The sequence below is a fragment of the Mytilus californianus genome, unplaced genomic scaffold, assembly GCF_021869535.1.
Source record: "Mytilus californianus isolate M0D057914Y unplaced genomic scaffold, xbMytCali1.0.p SCAF_3, whole genome shotgun sequence".
Taxonomy (NCBI): domain Eukaryota; kingdom Metazoa; phylum Mollusca; class Bivalvia; order Mytilida; family Mytilidae; genus Mytilus; species Mytilus californianus.
Window position 1 is genome coordinate 12,678,363 of NW_026262679.1, and position 17,718 is coordinate 12,696,080.

General features: G+C 33.7%; 1 protein-coding gene across 1 annotated transcript; it reads right to left on the bottom strand.

The window, feature by feature from the left end:
- Positions 1–813: 813 nt before the first annotated feature.
- LOC127732982 (shiftless antiviral inhibitor of ribosomal frameshifting protein homolog) lies at positions 814–16,246 on the bottom strand. The gene is made up of 7 exons (XM_052242237.1): positions 15,988–16,246; positions 14,081–14,198; positions 12,400–12,440; positions 10,616–10,750; positions 8,616–8,716; positions 5,802–6,142; positions 814–1,277 (listed from the first exon to the last, which is right to left on the bottom strand). The coding sequence occupies exons 1-7, from the start codon at positions 16,024–16,026 to the stop codon at positions 1,069–1,071; spliced, it is 984 nt and encodes a 327-aa protein (XP_052098197.1). The 5' UTR covers positions 16,027–16,246; the 3' UTR covers positions 814–1,068.
- Positions 16,247–17,718: the final 1,472 nt, after the last annotated feature.

The window sequence follows — 17,718 nt, forward strand, 5'->3', positions numbered from 1 at the left end:
TTACCTTTCCGAAGCACCTGAGATCACCCCAGTTTTTGGTGGGGTTCGTGTTGCTCTGTCTTTAGTTTTCTATGTTGTGTTTTGTATACTGTTGTTTGCCTGTTGGTTTTTTTCTTTTTTTAGCCATGGCGTTGTCAGTTTATTTTCAACCTATGAGTTTGAATGTCCCTTTGGTATCTTTCGCCACTCTTTTGAATCCGCATTATCTTACTTTGAAACGAGGGGGCATTTACAAGACCATGACAGCTAAAAATGCACTGACGAGCAAATTCGGGGAACCTCAAAATAAATTGAGTGACAAAACAAGGCATAAACAGTTCAAAATACATTTACAGGTAAATATGAATTACCTCTACATAAACTGTCGGACACATACTAGACCATGTCAGCTGGGAAACATCATTGGCGTTTAGCTTGTAATTCTAGGACACCTCAGTATGAGCTGATAGACAGTTAATACATGACAGCAATATCTAAAAATTAGCATTTGCGGACGATAAAATTCATTGACAGGTCTTATTAAACTATATAACAAAATAATTAAGACCGAAGTCTCTATTTCTCTTATTTTTTTGGCAATTAAACCCTTTTTAGACCCATTGTTATACAAATGTTTAATCAACGTGGTGTTGCCAATGATCTCAGTAGAAGACAATAAACGACTATGAAGCAGGTGAAAATTAAATAATTCAACCCCCTGACAACACAACATAAACTGACCGACAACACAAGACACGAGAGTTTAAAACATAGACAATGTAAGGTCATGACACCCCAAAATAAAATGGTGGACAATACAATGACAACTCAAAATGAACTGGCAGTAAAAATCAAAACATCACAAAATGAAAACATAAACGAGCCATTTGTGATGTATTGAATATTTTATCAAAATTATATCATTACATGCTGCGGAAATGAAATTAAGACACTTAACAGAGATAATGAGAAATGAAGAAATGCTGAATTAAAAAATCAATAACATAATGCTTTGTACTAGTATTTTCAATTAAAACTATTAGTTGACTGTATTTGAAACCAATAAATATTAAATATGATTAAGCAAAATTAATATCTTCGCCCTCCACGACCACGACCACGACCACCTCGGCCTTGATGTTCTGGAATTGAAGCCAGGCTAGGAAAATATGATGATGCTATCTCACTCTGAGAAAGGAATGTAGCTATGGTTGATCCCGTACTTATGTGGGGTTCACTTGGATAAACCACTTTCTTTTTGTTTACTCTAGATTCAGGACTCACACATGTACTGATTCCTGAAATACAATAAAAAATTCATTTTGGAACAAGTTTGTGGTGAATAAACTAAATATTATACCTTTGCTCTTCGCTATTTCAACAGATATCCCAAAATTCCAGTAAAAAGTGTGTACTCCTCCTGATTAACTATTCAATAAAATGTATGACATTTTTTTTTGTAAAATGTTTTTTGCACTGATAAAACGTAGACATTTACTGTATTTTCTTCAATCTTAAAACGAAAATGAAAATATCCAACGGAACCATACAAAATCCTGAACGATTACCAAAGAAATCTGTATATAGAAAAAAGTAATGACACCAAAAACAACAACATGAAACGGTATAAGAAAAAGAGGAGACAGGGCGGTCAAAGGGAAAAAGATGAAGTGGACTTAAAACAAACAGAAAATTGGTGAAAAGACGGAGAGGCAAGGTTGTGAGCGATAATGGTCAGAAAACAACTCGTGACTCCCCCTCCCCCCCCCCCCAAAAAAAAATAAAACTGTGTATGTCCTGAAGTAGAGAGACATGACTGTGAACAAGCTAAATACCTTAAATGTACAAGAAAATTATTAAGATTACATTGAACCGACAAGAATAGTTTCAAAACAAACAACTAACATGAACATTGTCATAAGGAGGATAGACTAAAACCGACAACAAACAACTAACATGAACATTGTCATAAGGAGGATAGACTAAAACCGACAACAAACAACTAACATGAACATTGTCATAAGGACGATAGACTAAAACCGTCAACAAACAACTAACATGAACATTGTCATAAGGACGATAGACTAAAACCGTCAACAAACAACTAACATGAACATTGTCATAAGGACGATAGACTAAAACCGACAACAAACAACTAACATGAACATTGTCATAAGGAGGATAGACTAAAACCGTCAACAAACAACTAACATGAACATTGTCATAAGGACGATAGACTAAAACCGTCAACAAACAACTAACATGAACATTGTCATAAGGACGATAGACTAAAACCGTCAACAAACAACTAACATGAACATTGTCATAAGGACGATAGACTAAAACCGTCAACAAACAACTAACATGAACATTGTCATAAGGACGATAGACTAAAACCGTCAACAAACAACTAACATGAACATTGTCATAAGGACGATAGACTAAAACCGTCAACAAACAACTAACATGAAAATTGTCATAAGGAGGAGAGACTAAAACCGTCAACAAACAACTAACATGAACATTGTCAATAGGAGGAGGGACTAAAACCGTCAACAAACAACTAACATGAACATTTTCATAAGGACGATAGACTAAAACCGTCAACAATCAACTAACATGAAAATTGTCATAAGGAGGATAGACTAAAACCGTCAACAAACAACTAACATGAACATTGTCATAAGGACGATAGACTAAAACCGTCAACAAACAACTAACATGAACATTGTCAATAGGAGGAGAGACTAAACCCGTCAACAAACAACTAACATGAACATTGTCATAAGGACGATAGACTAAAACCGTCAACAAACAACTAACATGAACATTGTCAATAGGAGGAGAGACTAAACCCGTCAACAAACAACTAACATGAAAATTGTCATAAGGAGGATAGACTAAAACCGTCAACAAACAACTAACATGAACATTGTCAATAGGAGGAGAGACTAAACCCGTCAACAAACAACTAACATGAAAATTGTCATAAGGAGGATAGACTAAAACCGTCAACAAACAACTAACATGAACATTGTCAATAGGAGGAGAGACTAAAACCGTCAACAAACAACTAACATGAACATTGTCAATAGGAGGAGGGACTAAAACCGTCAACAAACAACTAACATGCACATTTTCATAAGGACGATAGACTAAAACCGTCAACAAACAACTAACATGAAAATTGTCATAAGGAGGATAGACTAAAACCGTCAACAAACAACTAACATGAACATTGTCATAAGGACGATAGACTAAAACCGTCAACAAACAACTAACATGAACATTGTCAATAGGAGGAGAGACTAAACCCGTCAACAAACAACTAACATGAACATTGTCATAAGGACGATAGACTAAAACCGTCAACAAACAACTAACATGAACATTGTCAATAGGAGGAGAGACTAAACCCGTCAACAAACAACTAACATGAAAATTGTCATAAGGAGGATAGACTAAAACCGTCAACAAACAACTAACATGAACATTGTCATAAGGACGATAGACTAAAACCGTCAACAAACAACTAACATGAAAATTGTCATAAGGAGGATAGACTAAAACCGTCAACAAACAACTAACATGAACATTGTCATAAGGACGATAGACTAAAACCGTCAACAATCAACTAACATGAACATTGTCATAAGGACGATAGACTAAAACCGACAACAAACAACTAACATGAACATTGTCATAAGGAGGATAGACTAAAACCGTCAACAAACAACTAACATGAACATTGTCATAAGGAGGATAGACTAAAACCGTCAACAAACAACTAACATGAACATTGTCATAAGGACGATAGACTAAAACCGTCAACAAACAACTAACATGAACATTGTCATAAGGACGATAGACTAAAACCGTCAACAAACAACTAACATGAACATTGTCATCAGGACGATAGACTAAAACCGTCAACAAACAACTAACATGAACATTGTCATAAGGAGGATAGACTAAAACCGTCAACAAACAACTAACATGAACATTGTCATAAGGACGATAGACTAAAACTGTCAATAAACAACTAACATGAACATTGTCAATAGGAGGAGAGACTAAAACCGTCAACAAACAACTAACATGAACATTGTCAATAGGAGGAGGGACTAAAACCGTCAACAAACAACTAACATGAACATTGTCATAAGGACGATAGACTAAAACCGTCAACAAACAACTAACATGAACATTGTCATAAGGACGATAGACTAAAACCGTCAACAAACAACTAACATGAACATTGTCAATAGGAGAGAGACTAAAATCGTCAATAAACAACTAACAGGAACTATGCAATAGGAGGAGGGACTAAAATTGTCGACGAAACAAATAACAGGAACATTGTCAATAGGAGGAGAGACTAAACCCGTCAACAAACAACTAACAGGAACATTGTCATAAGGAGGATAGACTTAAACCGTCAAGAAACAACTAACGGGAACATTGTAAATAGGAGGATAAACTTGAACCGTCAACAATCAAATAAAAGGAACATTGTCAATAGGAGAAGCGACTTAAACCGTCAACAAACAACTAACATGAACATTGTCAATAGGAGGAGAGACTAAAACCGTCAACAAACAACTAACATGAAAATTGTCATAAGGAGGATAGACTAAAACCGTCAACAAACAACTAACATGAACATTGTCAATAGGAGGAGGAACTAAAACCGTCAACAAACAACTAACATGAACATTGTCATAAGGAGGATAGACTAAAACCGTCAACAAACAACTAACATGAACATTGTCAATAGGAGAGACTAAAACCGTCAACAAACAACTAACATGAACATTGTCAATAGGAGGATGGACTAAAACCGTCAACAAAATAACTAACATGAAAATTGTCATAAGGAGGATAGACTAAAACCGTCAACAAACAACTAACATGAACATTGTCAATAGGAGGAGAGACTAAAACCGTCAACAAACAACTAACATGAACATTGTCAATAGGAGGAGGGACTAAAACCGTCAACAAACAACTAACATGAACATTGTCATAAGGACGATAGACTAAAACCGTCAACAAACAACTAACATGAACATTGTCAATAGGAGAGAGACTAAAATCGTCAATAAACAACTAACAGGAACTATGCAATAGGAGGAGGGACTAAAATTGTCGACGAAACAAATAACAGGAACATTGTCAATAGGAGGAGAGACTAAACCCGTCAACAAACAACTAACAGGAACATTGTCATAAGGAGGATAGACTTAAACCGTCAAGAAACAACTAACGGGAACATTGTAAATAGGAGGATAAACTTGAACCGTCAACAATCAAATAAAAGGAACATTGTCAATAGGAGAAGCGACTTAAACCGTCAACAAACAACTAATAGGAACTACCGGGTATGTCAATAGGAGGAGAGACTAAGATTGCACGAAAACAATTGAAAATGAAGGACTTGAAAAAGAAGAGACACGAGTATTTGGACGAAAAATAGACATAAAAGTGAGAATTGGGTAGAGATCATGATTAAACAAAAACAAAATAATATGTTAATTTACAATTATTAATTTAGAACTTTCGTAGACTGGGTGTTTAGAGCTTGGCATATTGTATAGACTCCTCCTGTCTTCTGTTGAAGAATAAGTGTTGACATCTATGTCATTTGCTTATTTGTGTTGTTTGCTTGCTCTCTTATTGGCGTGCACCTCAAATCTCCTTTTATTTATAAGTTTTGCCCTTTTAATACGAATTTCTCCAGCTTGTTTTATCTATTTAGTTTTATTTTTATGTCTAAAAAATACAAAAAGAGAATAATAAGGGAAAAATTCATAATATCATACCACTTTGTCTTCTTGGCGTGATGGGGTTACGCTGTAAATTAACATTTCGAACAGACTCATTTCTAACGTGAAGATTTTCTACTTGTCCCGTCACATCGTCAAGTTCCACTGGCCGGGAGAACTTTACAGGTCTGCTGTTATCAGTACCATCATCGTATATTCTATCTGGGTCAACATCATGAATACGTACTGGATCATGTCCAGTGCAATCTGGTGCGTCACAGCAATGCTGGTTGTCAGATTTCCTTCCACGACGTCTCCAAAACGGCTTTATTCCCGTTGGATCAACTGATCTTTCACATTTATAGCAAGGTGCACTAGTGTTCTTTTGCCCTGCACCACTAAAAAAGTAAAATAAAAAAAAAGGATTTAAACAATTTGAACCATTACATTGCTCTGATATTAAATTGAACATTTTAATTATCTTAATGCCATAAATCATTGTTTTTGTACGTAAGGTTGTGTTCTGTTCGTGCGATCCTATCAATCTTATATGATATGGTCATAATTATGAATTAAATGTTCACAAAATTTTGATTTTTTTGAAATACAAAGGATTTTCTACCCCAGGTATATAATACCTTAGCTTTATTTGGCTCAATGTTCTTCAACTTCGTACTCTATGTGGCCTTTTTTACTTTTTTGATTCGAGCGTCACTGATGAGTCCTTTGTAGACGAAACGCGCTTCTTGTGTACAACATTTTTAATCTTGGTATCTATGAAGAGTTTATTCATTGACCTGGACATCATCTCAAAAAGCATTTTTTTTTCACAATAGTACTTTTCAATATTGATTTCATGTCGTGGTTGGATGTTTGTATATGTTAATTTGAAATCTTTCTGTGTTGCACCTATATATTACTTCAAAGGTCCATTGCTAGGAGGAGAGACTAAACCCGTCAACAAACAACTAACATGAACATTGTCATAAGGACGATAGACTAAAACCGTCAACAAACAACTAACATGAACATGAACTAGGACCTAGTAATGGAATTCTGGTTATTATATGTAATTGACCTTCCCCACACACAACTTATGTGGTTTAGACTGATACTTTATTTACTATTTTGTTATAGTTATATTAAGCTAAGCTTCTCGTTATAAATTTGCAAACCTAAGGAGATTCAAGAGAGACGAACGACATGATTCAAAACATATGATAAAAGTTATCTTAATCTACCATCGTAAACCTCATATTTAGCAGTTAAGATTGATGTCATTTATAAATAAGAATGTAAAAACTTCAATCTAATTAAAATATAGATCTCGGATTTCGTTATACTACGTTATACTAAAATATAGATCTCGGATTTCGTTATACTACGTTATACTACATACGAAGTATGTTCGTATGTAGTATAACGTAGTATAACGAAATCCGAGATCTATATTTTAATTAGATTGGTAAAAACTTTTTTTTATTTATTTTTCTGAGCTTTATATGCTTGTCCAATTAGATCGCTATTAGATCTACATGTGTTACATGATTTTTGAAAAAAATGAAAACAACACGTTATAAATTTCTCACATGCGTCCGAAGCGCTTTTCTGGATTTACCTTCATCAAGAACGTTCAAAGCCGAAGTCTTATATTCATTTGTCCGTGTTTGTTTTATTCGGTTATAATATATCGAGACTTTTTAAGAGTTGTGTGTACAACACGACGGGTCCTACATATAGAGCAAAAACTAGAATTTCACCCCTAGCTTTTGGTGGGGTTAGTGTTACTTAGTTTTCTAGGTAGTGTTTTGTGGACTTTTTTTCTAAATCATTTTAAGGATTCTGGTGTTTCACAATCACTTAACACCATACCGTTACCTCTTCACGTACATATTTTGTGAAGGAGTAGGTTTATTTTAAGTGGTAAATTTGCTACTTTACCGACGAGCTACTCACATCTGAAATGCTTACGTTAAGTTCTTTTTTAAAACATATATGATACCGATTATTTATTTGTCTGTGGAGTGGGGGATGAATTTTTCAATAAATTGTTTGATACTAAAGGAGTAGGTCCGGTAAGGGCCGATTTTGGCCTCAAAATTCAAGTTCATCTGATGAAAGATTTTGGACACTTTTTAAACACTGAAGTGTCTACTTCAGTCGATTCAATTAGTTTATGTGAAAGATTTGAACTGATTTAGTCATCAAAGACGCTCAAATTCAAGCTTAAATATGAAAAATCTATCAAATATGCCATAATATGTCACTTTTCAGATGGTTATTGTCAAAAATGAAAGTGGCCGCATCCGTGTTCATTCTCAACCTTTATATATGTTATGTATTATCATCAAATACAACTTACATTTAAATATTAAGAATGAACACAAATGCGGCCACTTCCATTTCATACGGAAACCGTCTAAAAATTAACCAAAATGCTAAAATTTCGAAGATTTTAGTAATTTAGCATGACTTAATGATGCTAGTACCCGATACATGTGCATTGTATTGTCAAAAACAGCCCATATTTATGTAACAGAAGTATTCTTCTTTCCAATAAATAGCTAAATATTTACATTTTAACAATTTTGTAAAACTGCTATATTTTGGGGCCAAAAAGGGATCTTACTGGGCCAACTCCTTTCTTGAAAAAGATAATTTATTTTTAGAAGCAAAATGAACAAAATAGTTTGATTTCCATTGAAAATTATGGGAATAAACTCAATAGAGTTTCAATAATAATTCTTGTTCCTGTTTGTTATTGAAAAAAGGTTTGCTTTGAATAAAGCGGATAATATGTCTGTCCACATATAAAAACCCATGACCTACAAAAGATGAATCGTCGATGCCTTACTAATAACCATTGCTTACCTAAACTCATGGCCACATTTACAGTCATAAGATGCCCATCCCCATTCGAATTCCCGTGGAACTGGATCATATTTTTTGTTACACTTTCTGCATTTTGATACCTAAAATTTATCAAACATTGTACAGTTCTTCTTTTTTTTTTTTAATAATTGTGTTATCATTAAATAGACATATATGAAGCGACAATTCAAGAATTATATTGAAATACTTTACGATTACGTCCCATAAAGGTTAAACAATGCACGAAACCACGAAGGCTTGTCTAAATGTCCTTAATGAAAAAATCTTAAGAAGTGAAAATGAAGGTAATTGACAAGAGTCTGAGTTCTGGGCGGGATAGCCTATAACATAAGCTAGGTAGCTCATTAGGAATTTAGTTTTTTTTATTAATTATTTTTTAAAGATTTATAAAAAATTGGATAATTCCCAACGTATATTGCCTGAACGATTATAAAGATAGTTTTCGGGATTTATAGTTCAGGTACTATATGACATCAAAAAATTGAAGGTATCAAGGAAACACAGGCACTTGTCTCTGAAAAAAAATTCCTATATACCTTTATATAATACATGATTTGTTTTCAGAGACAAGTGCCTATGCAATAGAACAATAAAAGGAACATATATATGTAAACCTCAGATCTGTGTACGGCCTCAAATCTGTGTCCGTTTCTCAAATCTGTGCCCCATCGTGACGTCAATCGCTAATCCATGTCCGTTAAAAAAAGATACGGCCTCAAATCTGTGTCCTATTTTCAAATTTATTTTCAATCATGACGTCATTCGCAAATCTATGTCCGTTAACAAATATACGGCCTCAAATCTGTGTCCTTTTCTTAAATCTTTTTAGTTTGTTTCGCCATGCGCAAATCTATGCCCGTCTAATATGCCCGTCTAGTTGGGATGTGTTCCCCATGTGTGTGCTTAAAAATTTTACATGTGTGTGTAATTATTGTATGATTTACATTTTATTGTAAAACTACAACTACAACATTTTCAAATTGCACAGTTTGCTTTTCTTGATCCCGTGTTAATTGTTCTGTAATAATTATCACGTGTGTGTATGTGTTGGAGGGGGGGGGGGGGGGGGATTATCAGCTTTTAACTTGATTCGCGTCTAATTAATAAAACATTACGGTACGTGTATTATATAATGTGTAGTATGGTAAATTTTATCTTTCTTTTTTTTTAAATTCTATTCATTTTTATATTCACCTGTTGATCATAAGTTGTTGCAAAGTTAGGTCTTTTAGTGTTAAGCTGATAAGGTGTGGAAGGCTTTGTACTTTTGTGTACCCTGTTGTACAATTTAGACAATTTTGAAGGCCAGTCAGTCTTTTTCCAATGACATCTCTTTTCTAAAATATTCTGTTAGTGTTCTATTGAAGCGTTCTATGCGTCCTTGGCTATGTGGGTGATAGGGACTCCCGTCCATGTAACTTCCTTACGTCACCACATTTCGATAAAGGACATAGATTTGAAACAAAAATGGCCATACCATAGATTTGAAATAATAAAGGACATAGATTTGAGACAATACAGGACATAGATTTGAGACAATAAAAGACATAGATTTGAGACAATAAAGGACATAAATTTGGAACGTCTATGACGCAATATTAAAAGGACATAGATTTGCGGAAAGGACATAGATTTGAGGCTGGACATAGATTTGAGGCTTACATATATAAGACAGACAGACAGCACTTTAGCCAAGAGAAACAAATATGGAACAGACAAACAGTTTATAATGCACTTCACAGAAAACAAAATACTAAGCAATACGGATGCTTTGGAAGGGTAAAACATTTTTTTACTATAGAGTATATATCGTTTAAAATTCAGAAGAAAAGTCGCACATGATATGACACAGCTATTCCATAACGGTCGACCAAATTATGATAGAAGTTGAGTTATTAATGTCTTTCAGTACATATTAAGTTATACTATATTAATATTTCTGTCTGATATAAGATATCTTTTATAAACCATACACATACCTCTTTTGACATGGGCACCTTTCTCCACCAGGCATGATCACATGCTTCACAAGCAAACTGTCGGGTTTCTTTCTTGATACCATTCTTTAGAAGATCGATGATAGTCGGATCTGTTTTAATAGCATTTATTGTATCCTAAAAATCATTGTGATATATGATTATGTAAGACATTTAAAAAGCGAATCTTCTATAGAAGTATTTGTTACTGGAAAAAACTAGATTTAGTTTAAACGTATATTATAAAAGAAGCAATAAGTAAAGAATAAGACACAAGTTAATCAACTTAAAACGTCTTGTACGTATATACATCATATTATAATGTATTTTAAAAGCATAAAAATGTTTCCTTACAATAACACTTTATAAATTTGAGGGTCCGAAGCTCCTTCTGGATATAATATCATCGGGAACACAAAGCAAAGGATGTATTTATATGAAATTTGAAAACGTAAGAGTTTTATGACAAAAAAGACCTACAAATAATAGAGATCCATCTAAGTTAAACTTTGCCTCAGGGACTAATAACCTTAGTTTATTAAAAAAAGATTATCAACACAGAATTTCAGAAAGGTAAGTTATATATCATGTCAGTAGCAACGAAGTACTGAGTAGCAGTCCACCATCAATGATATCGACCCAGTGCTCGTAAATGAAAATAACACTTGATTAACCAGCACCAGGAACGCTCAAAATAAAAGACACGAATGTAAATATACTTTAAATTCGTAAAACGTTAAAGTATACATTTGGGGCAAAATTTGAAAAGACAGAAAAAGAGGTAAGAAGTGACGTGCATGTGCGCGCGTTTCAATCATCTGGTATGTCTAATATATCCTGATTAGAACGGTCGCATTATAAGAAACCTCTTTGGTCTTTTTAAAATAACCAAATAAAGGCAACAGTAGTATACCGCTGTTCAAAAGTCATAAATCGATTAAGAGAAAACAAATTCGGGTTACAAACTAAAACCGAGGGAAACACATCAACTATAAGAAGAAAACAAAGGAACAACAGGAACACAGAAGTGCAACAAAAACAAACGCCAACATACATAGAAACGAACTATTTGATAACAACTGCCTAAATATTTCTTTTTTTTTTGTCATTAAATTCATGTACAAATAAGTTCTAGCGGTATAACATGTTACTTTTATTATTCTTCCCTTAGTTTATTTATTTTGTATTTACATTGTATCATAGGTCAAATTTATTTGTTCAGTGTATGTTCACTGGTGTTAATCTGTTCTTTGATTGAGTTAAGCCATTTCAGTTGATATTTTATAGTGTGTCTTTCTATGTTGTGATGTTACACTATTGTTCCAGAAAAAAGGTGAAGGTTTGGTACCATTAAAACGTTTATAATAAACCCGCTGCAATTGTTTGCACCTGTCCTAAGTCAGGAATCTGATGTTCAGTAGTTGTCGTTTGTTGAGTGACGTAACTGTATAACTGATTATTTTTATCTGTAAAACGACGCTGGTCGTGTAAGGCCACGTTCACACTGCCCATGTGAAACATATTTTGTGTACACAAGTCGTATTGTTTTCATCTTTGAAATAAAAACTAATCAGTTATTTGACATGCATTTAATTCTAGCTTCAAGCGTTATCAAAATTAACGCTGTATTTTTTTATAATTAATGTTCAAAATTTCAATGAAACTTGTTTCAAACTTGTTTAAGCCTCGGTGTGAACACGGCCTTAGATCATTAAATACAACATACAAATACATTTTTACACTTTGATGAAGACATGTTTTCTATAACTAGAAAGGTTTTGCCATACCTCTGATTGTCCTATTATTCTCCTCACTTCAGACGATTCACCTTTAAAGAAAGATGTATTATAAAGTAATATTAAAACTGTTATATAAATGGTTCAATTTAATAATGTTGCAATATGGTTGGGTTCGACGAAATCCAAAACCGGCTTACATTATGATAATGTCGGGCGGAAATCGGACTGGCGGGCTATGAAAAGTGGTTATCTAATTTGTGTAATCAAATTAAACTTTTCAAACCAGATCCCTGATATTCCATAGAAAAATTGCACACATGTTGAAGGTATGCACCTGCTATAATGAAATTTTTTCGGGAATTTTCCGAATTTTTCAGACATGGGAACTTAAGTTATTTTTCAGCTAAATTTACAAAAGATGGTACCAGTTTTGTGTAATGAACTTGTCCTACGATTTTCAACCCAGATTTTTAAAAAGCCACAGAATGATTGCACATACTAGTATTTGGCTGTTGTGCTGTCAACGTATATTTTTTTCCGCCTAACTGAAGTTTCGTGGACTATTTGTTATAAACAATGCCATAATATCTGTTCCAGTTGGAACACATATCATATACCCTTTATTCCGTTAGGAACAAACACTAATATTTGTTCCAGTGTAAATAATATTACAGAATATTTCTTCCACTTGGAACTTCTATTATGAAGGAACTTCTATTTCATGGCAGTGCGTCTGCTGAAATTGATTTGTGGCAGGTTTTTTCCCATTTTTCTAGTCTTTGGAACTTCAAAAGATGGTACCAATTTTTGTTTTTAATCCACCTCTTTGGAACTTCACAGAAAGTTTGCAAACCTATTGAAGCTGTGCACCTTCCATTATGGAGTTGTTTAAGATTTTTCCATTTATTCCCATCTTATATTTCCAGGTATTAAAATGTTTCATTGTTTAAGAAACATTCAGCGCTTCCCATCCTGTATTTGAATATTTTATCCATTCTTTAAATTAATGATATAACAAACAATATAAAGCTTGTCATATGTTGGTTTAATATAGAAACTGGTTATTTCTGTACTATTACATACCCGTTTTGGTTTTACAAGAGAAAAAAATTGAACTGATTACACAAATAGATTGTTAATGAAATGTTAATATACATTTGGTAAGGACACACCAATTTCTTATAATAATATGATGTTAGGAAAATTATAATATATTTTCAGTATTTTTGCATTTAAAATTACCTTGGCTTTTTATATGAATTCACTTCATTCTTATACAACTGTCCACTTTTTTCAAATTAATGAAAATAGAATGTTCTGCCAGTTCAATTATAGATAATACATAAAAAGAGTAACAGGAATATAAAAAAATATTGGATAGTACAAAAGACCACACCAACCACCAACTTCGAAAAATCTGACGTAAAAATAAAGACAAACAAACCATGGTCTGTGAGTGATAAAAGTATCAAATAGTTTTTTTAAACTTGATATCTATATTAAACGGTTGTGCATTAAGCATTGAAAAACACGTTCATAGTTAATCCTGTCATCGGCTGTCTAAATAGCAAAGCTTTTCTCAACATTACTTCATGGATACCAAATAATTTTATCTTCCAGATGACAACCACCTGTACATAATATATGTTCCAACTTTCTTTCTAGTAATTCTATGTTGCTCTAATACAGTAAATGTATAACTATATGTTACTTGAAAGAAAAGACTTACTTTCACTAACGAACTTCAAACCTCTTTCCCTATCCCATTTCACATGATCGAAAATTCTTCTCGCTTCTTCATCATTGAATCGTCCCTTATACAAAAATTTAAGCTCTCTGACCATTCGCTAAATGAAAATTAAAATAGTGTTAATATTTATAAAGAGGACAATTTTTTTTATATTTTGCTGCATGTTACACATCGTACGTACAAAAACAGAACACTGCATGAAAGATGATGTCTACTGTTATCGGCATAAGTTAGTATAAATCATAAACTTGGTACATTGTCACTGCCTTTGCTGTGTATGCGCTGTAACATTTTATTGCATTACACTTTATGCAAGTTTCTTTGATTATTTTTTTTTTTCAATAGATATTTATATTTAGCTCTGACCTTAGCACTGATACCTCGAACACGAGGTTATTACAGAGGGGGTATTTTTCTCCATACCGCTTATCGGTATTCAGGAACGACTGTTGTGTTGCAGCTTACAAGGAAGTCTTTACACCAAACGTTCCTAATAATTTAGGTGAGGTCATCATTTCGAAACTTTTACAAACGCCAGATCATGATGTGATTGACAGATATTTATATTACACATGACCAAGAAATTATGATGTGTACTTGCGAACGTTAGCATAACGTATGAACCATGTGAACCTTGCAAGAGGTATACGGAATTTCCGTTATGTTAAAAGGCAAGAATCACTGGCAAGAATACAAGGATTAACAAGTTAATTGTGTATTTCAGCTATAAAAGTAAATAGAACACAGAAGTCTATTGGTTATTGTTATCACTGGATTGACTTGTATCCTATATTTCCTTTGAAATTTAATTTACAGGAAACATGTGTAGGATGCAGTATTCACTTCATCCGTTTTGTTGACTCCCCTCCAAAGCACCCGATTTCACCCCTGTTTTGTGTGGGAGTCGTGTTGCTTAGATTTGGTTTTCAACCCATTTTTTAGTTGTCTACTTGTCGTTTTTCATCAACTCTTGGTTGTTATGGCTTCAATGGCATCTTCTCCAGTTCTCCATTTACTTTCTTTTCATCCTATCAACATTTTCTTTATTTCAATATGTTCTTCTAATTAAATGTAAACCATCAACACTCGGTATAATATTAAATATAGTGCCATTAGTTTTGCGTTTTATGGCTGATTACCACACTAAAGATACATCATCTCTGACTTCACCTCTCCTCGCATAGTTTACTTTTTGTCTTGTGGTACAGCGTCAACTATAGCCTAACGACAATAACTTTAAAGTAAAATGTCAGAAATATTGATTTTTACTTTTTCGATCATATCATAGCATTGACCTGTGATTGTGTCTTGTATAAAATATTTTAAAAGAAATGTATTTTCATAAAGATATTTATATCATTATATGGCAATATATAATAGCTCAAGAATTCAGTTCAAGAAATATATTTCAGAAATGATCAGAAATGTTCAGTAATAATTTTGATTTGAGATCGTAATATTGGCCATAGGCAATGTATCGTTCACTGTTGACACATGTGGCGATGTGCTCTCTGGTGGATAGTTCATGCCATACACCTTATCGCTATTTGGAATTCTGTCCCGGCTGACCTGAGAATCTGTCCCGCTTGAACCGCTGACATCATACAACAATCACTTTTCCATTGCACATGGCGTCAGATATTTTGTATTATGACGTCAAAATTTTATGGGAACCAGTTACCTCTGTGATGTCCAGTAATGGCGGACAAATAGCAATAAGGTGTATGATAACCATAGAAAGTATACACTTTTGGTCGTAATGTAATATTGAAACCTCACACAATTACACTACTCCAAGGAAGTTAATGTTCATTAAATTAAATGCATTCAAAACCATTCAATAATGGTCGTTTTTAAATAAGTACTATACTTTATTTTAAACATACCTCTCTTTCATTTTGATTTACTTCCCCATTATCTGCCATCTTGTGATCACGTATATAGTTTTTCTGGAAATACAAAACCGAAAGTAAAATTGTTATATTTCCTCCATACAGTGTATGGAATTTTTTACCTTATTCATTGTTTGCATTGATTTTATGACGCTTCTATACGTAATCCGATTAAAGTGCAGTAACCAACATTTGAGTTTAAGAAACAGCAATTTTATAACCAATAGATGATCATAGATGGAGTTTGCCTTAAGTTAGGAGAAAAAAGGGGGATGCACTGCTTTTTTTAATAAATAAATTTATAAAAAAAAATCGTTAAAAAAACCAATTTGTTTCTATTGAAATCAAGAAAAAAAAAAGAAAAACAACAAATACTTTTTTTTAAAGTTCATTCTTCTAAATTTTATTGAAAAAAAAAACAATTGTCCCGTGAGAAAAAACACATGAAATGAAAATCAATGACATGCAACACTCACGTACTATATATATATATGCTTGCATAGTTCGAGAGACTAACGATGTTGTAACTGGAATCACACGTCATGTAATGCATGAGGGTCGTAATGGGGGTACCTTCATGACGAATAACGGTAAAAGTTCTTGCCAAATGACGTTAACGGTAAATTTTGGTGCATGACGATAAAATGTACTTTCTTTTAGACGATAAAAAAAATGACTGCTTTTGACGAATCACGTTAATTTTTTTTCCAAAAATAACGGTAACGATAATTATTTGAGACCTCTGATGAATCACGATAAGGATATTTTGACGAATCACGGTAAAATTTTAACCAATTTGACGCTAACGGTGGACGAAAATGACCGTTTGACGGCTGACGATAAAGGGCATCCCTACCCTCATGCATGGAAAGAAAGAGACTAACGATATTGTAACTGGAATCAAATGTCAGATAATTCATTCATAGCAAGTGCTGCTAATCATTTTGTACTTGGAATCAAACGTCAGGTAATGCACGGATAGAAGGAGAGCTAACGATGTTGTACATGCAATCGCATGCCAGGTAATGCATTGATAGAAAGAGAGACTAATGATGTTGTATCAGGAATAACATATCATGTAATGCATGGAAAAAAGAGACTAACGATGGTGAACCTGGAATCACACGCCAAATAATGCATGGAAAGGAAGAGAGGCTAACCGTAACGATGTTGTACTTGAAATCACACGTCAGGTAATGCATGAAATGAAAGAGAGACTAACGATGTTGTACTTGGAATCACACGTCAGATAATGCATAAAAAGAAAGAGAAGCTGACGATGTTGTACATGGAATCACACGTCAGGTAATGCATGGGAAGAAAGAGAGGCTAACAATGTTGTACTTGAAATCACACGTTAGGTAATGCATGAATGAAAAAGAGGCTAACGATGTTGTACTTGAAATCACGCGCCAGGTAATGCATGAAATGAAAGAGAGACTAACGATGTTGTAATGGAATCACACGTCAGGTAATGCATGAAAAGAAAGAGAGGCTGACGATGTTGTACATGGAATCACACGTCAGGTTATGCACGGAAAAAAAGAGAGGCTAACGATGTTGTACTTGGAATCATACGTCAGGTAATGCATAGATAGAAAGAGAGGCTAACGATGTTGTACCTGGAATCACACGTCAGATAATGCATGGATAGAAAGAGTGGCTAACGATGTTGTACTTGAAATCACACGTCAGGTAATGCATGCAATGAAAGAGAGGCTAACG

Bases quoted from the DNA above. Each gene is read 5' to 3' on its own strand.
- LOC127732982 (XM_052242237.1), bottom strand. From the start codon at position 16,026: ATGGCAGATAATGGGGAAGTAAATCAAAATGAAAGAGAG. The intron at 6,143-8,615 runs GTAAGCAATGGT...TTACTTTTTTAG, and splicing joins AAATGTGGCCATGAGTTTAG to TGGTGCAGGGCAAAAGAACA. The intron at 1,278-5,801 runs GTATGATATTAT...ATTGTATTTCAG, and splicing joins CACGCCAAGAAGACAAAGTG to GAATCAGTACATGTGTGAGT.